This window comes from Alosa alosa, chromosome 3 (assembly GCF_017589495.1).
Source record: "Alosa alosa isolate M-15738 ecotype Scorff River chromosome 3, AALO_Geno_1.1, whole genome shotgun sequence".
NCBI lineage: Eukaryota > Metazoa > Chordata > Actinopteri > Clupeiformes > Clupeidae > Alosa > Alosa alosa.
The window spans coordinates 20,051,797-20,058,454 of NC_063191.1; the positions used below are offsets into that span (position 1 = coordinate 20,051,797).

General features: G+C 42.6%; 1 protein-coding gene across 1 annotated transcript in view; it reads right to left on the minus strand.

Moving 5' to 3' along the window:
- The window catches only part of LOC125292527 (anosmin-1), a 33,872-nt gene extending 27,769 nt beyond the window's left edge, over positions 1-6,103 (minus strand). Inside the window, exons 1-2 of the mRNA XM_048239873.1 lie at positions 5,865-6,103; positions 361-408 (exon numbers count right to left, since the gene is read on the minus strand). Of these exons, the coding sequence (XP_048095830.1) occupies positions 361-408; positions 5,865-6,056 (240 nt within the window). The 5' untranslated portion in view covers positions 6,057-6,103. The remainder of the gene's footprint in view (positions 1-360; positions 409-5,864) is intronic.
- Between the last annotated feature and the right edge of the window lie 555 nt (positions 6,104-6,658).

Here is a 6,658-nt window from a genome sequence, read left to right on the forward strand (position 1 = left end):
ATGTGAATCTGCAGCGAATCCATAAATGAGGTCTATAAACTGTGGTGAGCTGCAGAGGATGTTTGTGTAAGCAGCAGGAGCCGGAGCGATGACAGCTTGGACATCAGACAACACAAACACACACAAACTGATTATCCTCATCTGACAGTGTGGCGGTTGAGCTGTCTACATACATCCCACCACTGGGCTGCTGTATCTATATCTGAAACTCCATAATGCCATTATTAATATGCTATATAATGAGTTGTAACTGTAACAACAACAACAAAAACATGTTGTGGTAAATTGCTAGACATAATTACATTTTATAGCACCATGTCACATTGCCCAAAGAACCCATTTAGCCTCCTGTTACTTTACCTTTGAGCACTGTTTGTGATTTTGACACCATGCCAAGGATCCATTACTCTGTAAGGAGAGAGAGAGAGGGAGGGGGGGCATAAGTTAGGGTTGCATTACATTTAGAATCAATAAGTTGTAAAACGTATAAAATGAATGCTTTGTTACAGTAAATTTTCTCTCCAGAGGAAGTCAAACATAGACACATTTATAGTGCCCCTCCTCCCTCAACAATGGATTTTTCTTTTACCTTTCATACACTCACAGTAATTAGCTGCAATCCCAGAGGTAATTAATTAAGACGGTATACATTCTGTTCAGAATCCCACGAGAGCTGCCACAGATGGCTGAAAGATGTGTACCAGCCGAGTCTCTGGTCAGTTTCACGGATGCCAGAGGACACCCTGACCCCAGCTCCATCACAGACTGCTTTATAACCTCCTGACATTTGAGAGGTTATACAAACAGGAACTTGTGTCAGCACACTTATGCGGAGCGCAAACACCTAAACCACTCTCTAATTTCTCCGAGAGGGCCAAGTTATGGTTTCCATGAACTCAGACATGTTGTCCTAAGTGTATTGGGTAACAATGTAGTTTTTCCTGTTCACTTTCAAATGTACCATGGAGGAGCAATTACAGGCAGTAATTTCCTGGGTTCCAGTGGGGAGACGTGAGCTGTTACTTCCAGCCCTGGCAGTGCTCCTCTGGTGGAGATATGAAATACAATGACACAACATTTAGCACCACAGTTTGGCTGCAGGGGATGATGGAGCACACATTTTTAGATGTTCCCTGAACAGGCCTAGTAATTACTTAATGTATTTCTATTCATTATTTATTTTCTATTTTATAACAGAATTTGACATTTGGTGAACATGGGGTCTAGTAATAAAGTGTTTTGGCAAAACTAAGTCGTTGAGACAAATGTGAGGCTAATAAAAGGTCACGGCAGGCAATGAATCAGTGTTCTGGTCCTTACATTAAAGGACACAGCCAAACTTCACTACCCTGCCATGCAAAAAGTCTGCTTAAGTTCAATGTCAAGTTCAAAGCCTCCTCAAACAATGTAATCCACTGGAAATTCCCTGTGAAACCTTGGGAGCGAACTTATCATTAAAGGACTTAATTTGCCGTCCAGCTCCGGTGGGTGTTGTGCAGTCAGTGTCAAGGATAATGGTCAACAGGCTTCAAAGCCATCCATGGCCGAGACTGGAACAGAGTCTATCCTTTTAAGTCGATACCATCCCATTTCAGACGAGAAGCCGCTGCCTACTTAACAGCGTTCAGGAGTATTTCCACTGGGGGGAGGGAAAAGGGAATGCGTCACCTGCCCTCATTCCGTTTTACCTAATTCAAAATTCTTTTTTTCTGCGGAGGGAGCTACAGCCGCAAAGATTTGATTTCTCTGATCCCAGTATGGTACCTGCAGCCTGGTGATGGTAAGAGAGACAGAGGAAAGGGGACTGCATGGGAGAAAAGAGAGAAACAGAGAGAGAGAGAGAGAAAATAGAGAACAGTAAATCATGTTTTAAAATGAAAAAAAAAAATGGTCCTTATGGTTATCCCACTGGCCATCACTCAGAGTAATTTATATGGCGTGTCATGGCCACTGACAAACCCTTACATCATGGCCAGTGTCTCTGACACCTCTCGGAACCCATCAGTCATCAGTGGCAGGGCTCTATGGAGAGGTTCATTTTGATCTGTGACAGCATCTCTGCAGCGCGGCGGCTCAGCGGGATGTTGTCCCAGCTGTTACGGGCTGACCCTTCCATGTCACGGGCCGACGAGGGATAATTATAGGTCAGCTCCTCAGCCCCTAAAGTCCTGAAGACATTCCTGCTCGGCTTGAATGTTATGATGAGCTGATGCACGCCGTGGAGTCTGCAGATCAATTGCTTTTGCATTGCGTCAGTGCAGCTGCTGCCATCGGAGAGAAGAGGCAACCTGCGGAAGCTGCGTGAGTGACAGTGCATCTGGGAGTGGGTCCATGTTTAAGCCTTGTTGATATAGACGTGTAAACACGGCATTCAGATTTGGTTTATGGTCCCTGTCAGCTGAGAAGACCTAGCAGGTGACCTGGGGCCTTCCTGTTTGGATATTTCAGGGGGATATAGCCACAGTTTCCTTAGTGGTGTATGGGCCTGTTCTTGTACATTCCCATCAGTACAAAAGGACATTTTGCAGCCCGAGCTCACAGAACACCAGCAGAGGTGTTGCGATACTGGTTATCAACACACTGCTCCAGAACACCTCATTAAGCCATAGAAACTGCATTCAGTTGCAGCGACAATCTGAAATTGACATAATTGTGAACAATAAAGTCACATTCCAAGGTTCTGTTCATGGGAAATGCTAAGGGCCACTCTCTAGGCGCATAGCTCTTTAGCATGTTTAGAGTGTCTTGATTACACAGCAGTTAAGATAAGCTTCCTACATACACCCTTAATCCAAACAAAACAATCCCTAGGACAGGCCAAAGAGCACAAACCTCATCCCTCTCCACCTGCTCAACATCTGTGAGCATGTTCTTAACCTACACATTTCCCCCCTATTGTGATCTTTAGGTGAAAAACATGTTTTTTTCAAAAGCATTGATGTTGAATCGATGGGCATATGAAATCAGCTGCTCAAAGGTTAAGAGTTGCCATTAAGTTGTGAGGCACTGGTAAGATGAGGCATGGGTGCAATAGTAGGTGCATAGACTGGACAAGACTGTCCTGGTCTATAACCCCATGCAGAGAGGTGAACCCAGGCAACATAGGCCCCTATTCATCCCATCATGATTACTACAAACCTGCACACATGAGGCGAGCTGTAGCTGAGGTTTGATTCCACCCGGAGTTATTTAATATCAAAGATGAAACAAGGGGACACAGCAAAACTACTTTCCACTGTTTTTCTTTCCACTGGTTAATAACACAGGTCCCAGTGTGCCATACATTACACCAAAGGCCTCAACATGAATGTGGGGGAATGAAGGGTGGAATTTAACATGCACCGTTTTATGGCTGCACATGGAAAAACAAGACCTCATTGACACACCTTGTTTTTTTGGTTCTGTAGACCAGCACATTAATAATCCAAAAGAAGGGGGATGCCTTTTGAGTCTATTAGGGAACAAAACCCCTGTTTCACTTCACACTGTCAGCCACAATATTTACGAGTGGGAGTTTACTTCTATCCATGGTGGAAAAGATACAAATCATCCATATAGGACGGAAAATATCGAAAATATCCTTCAATGTGGACAGAACTCTCCTTAACCCAGTCAGGGCAAAGTAAAACACATAACAAAACAGAACATGCTTCAATTAACCCATTAATGCTATTCTGTCACAAACGCCAAAAAGTATTCCTCTGTAGCAGTATTTAGTCACCAGAGCAACTGGCGAGTGTGCAACATTATGAACATTATCACAGAAGCCATTAACACATGTACACATGTACGTTCACCTTTAAACACCTTAATGTCACAGCACCCAAGGGCTACAGGAGCTCCCCATATTTGTGCTCCCCGTTGTAAACATCCTTAGTCTGCATTGGAAAGTAGGGCAGAAACAAAACTGTGCGCTGTAATTCACCACTGACAGCAACACCCATGTGGCAACCAAATGCATGCATGATTAATTGCAATTTGATTATGCTAACATTCTCCATTTCAATCATTTCTGAGTCCACAAAGCTCAATAATAAAATCTGAAGTCAGTCTTAGCTGCCTCATCAGAGTCTGCTGCCTGCCATATGAGTTGAAGCGTGTGTGTGTGTTCCAGAAAAACTACATTGGAGCTGATCACATGAGGTTATGTTGCTTTTGAGAGAAGGTGACCTCACCAAGTGAAAAGCAGAGAGACACAGTGTCCTCTATGAAGTGTGACGGTGGCATTTGGTGGCAGGGGCACAGGGCTGGGTGGGGGGGGATGTTTTTGCAGCTGACCAGACCTCCATTTCCACATGAAAGGCCTGTTGAGAACACAGTCCATTCGGTAGTCCACTCCGAGAATCAACAATTGCATTCTATTCTTAGCACTGTTCAATCCCGTCCAACCAGCCTCTTATCAAGAAATAAATGCATCATTTTTCACCTTCCCATTTCCTGCTTTGGGGAAATGCCTAAAGCCAAAAGCAGCACAATATGTAACACTCACTTCAAGCAAGCAAATAATATCCTCACCAGAGAACTTTTCTTTTCTTTTTTTTAGATGGTCAGTTCATACATTTGCATATCTATCTGGCCAAGACTTGTTTCAGGTTACATGACTGAAAAGAATTACTTAAGGTGGATGCTATCAGGTCTGTACTCTATTCTTTTCCTTCTTACAAAAAATACATGGTCCTTCTCCCCTTTTCAAATAAATGTTATTTTAATGGTAACTTGATGCATCTTTTTGCATACCTATTTTATACTGCCAATTTATACTGCTGCCACGCCAAAAATTGACAAACTTGCAAACAGTGTGTGAATTTACTAAACCACCAATGAACAAGTGCAGTGACCACCAAATGGAGTGCTGTCTACTACAATTAGAACATCAACTACAAGGCTGCTATGCTAATGCCACTGATAAAAGAAAAGAGATAGTCCCTGAATGAAAAGTAAAAGAAGAAAAGATCTATTGCAGTCCTCTTTAGTGGGGTTCTGGGAGAGAACAGTGTGTCTAGTCAAGGGTGAAAAACAACTTCTGACACAACATACCAAATAGCCCAGAGGAGGAGATAGTTAATTCCTCTCCTGATGAAATGGTCTGAACACCTACTACAATGGGGAGAACATAATTTTCTACTCTGTCAAAATGCTACAAGAATGAATGGTGGAAGGTGGAAGATCAAGTAGCCTACCCTGTCTAATCCCAAGAATATGAAATGTGACAGATATTGCCAAAATGAAATTGGCTACAACATGCACTCTGAACCCTCAGTGGAAAAGTAAAATATTCACCACGTCTTCTGAGTAAAACACTCTTCTCTCACCTCAGTTTCTTAGTAGTAGAGTAGAAATGAATTAGAGTAGTAATCACCGTCATTATTAAACAACTCCTCGGTTGAGAACGGAAATTATCTGGAACTTTAAACTAAGACACAGTAGACTCTCAAGTGGACCTGATAAATAGTATGGTCCTATAAGCAGTAATTCGTTTTCTTTTTTTTAGCATTGGTGATGTTTTTGCCATGGCCAGCTTAACAGGTAGGTGTTCCATTCATTTTATTTCTGAAATCAGCACCAATAGTTTGCAAAATAGCAAATGCAGCCCAGTGACACCTAACGTCTTGTAAACGCTTCTCTTATTTGTTGAAGATGATTCACCATGTGTGAGAAACATACATTAAAAACTTCAGGAATCCCCTACTAATGCTGTTAACGACAGGCAGGTCTAAATGCGCGCACGGGGTGTCCAAAAGAGAGACGCAATAAGCCAACATTGTTTTTGCAAAACAGCTAATATAGCTGATGTACGGCACATTTTCAAATAAACATCATCACTCAAACTGACGTATGAATAACTCCACATGTGCCAAAGCTACCTGAAAATGCTTGAAGAACGCCGATATGCGGGTGATGTGAAGACTTAGACATCTCGAAGCGCATCTTGCTCGGTAAATGCTAGTGGTGAAGAAGGACTCGTCGTGTTTCCTCGCACCGACCTTCACCGGGTTCGAAAGTACTATAATCCATAAACAAAGGGAAAAGAACATAACTGGACTCCTTTTGGACATTGTGCGACCCAATGTTTATCCGCATACAGTTGGCCCTACTATGCGTTCTGACTTCGCTGGAGAAACTAAAGAAACTTCAGTTACCCACCAGGGAGGAGTCAGGGGCGCGTGTAGCTCGCTATTGGATGAGTTTAAGGTGATAGACGAAAGCGACCAGTCCCCCAAAGCAGGTAGGTCCAAACTAGTAAACGTTTGTGTGTAAGTAAACCTTCTCCCTGTCCTATTAATGATCTATCGAATCATCCAAGTACAGTCAATTAAATTAAACGCTAGGTAGTATTTTAGCCAACATTACTCATCTGGAGATTAAATGTTGTCAATTATGGCTCCAAACTTGTAGAGCTATTCTCTGAACGTGCAAAAAGTCAACAACTCTAGCTTGCACGTGGTAAGGTGATGATACATAAAGCCACTTTTTGTGCAATATTGCTGGGTAACCACATAACCAGTTCAATGGGTTCAGATTGAGTGATCATGATCATTTGCATACTGATAATTAACCCTCTCAGAAAAAAAAAATGTTTCCCAATATCAATGGGCCAGAACAACAAAACTTTGGAACATTGCCCAGCAACATTGATCCAAATGTTGCTGTGTGTATC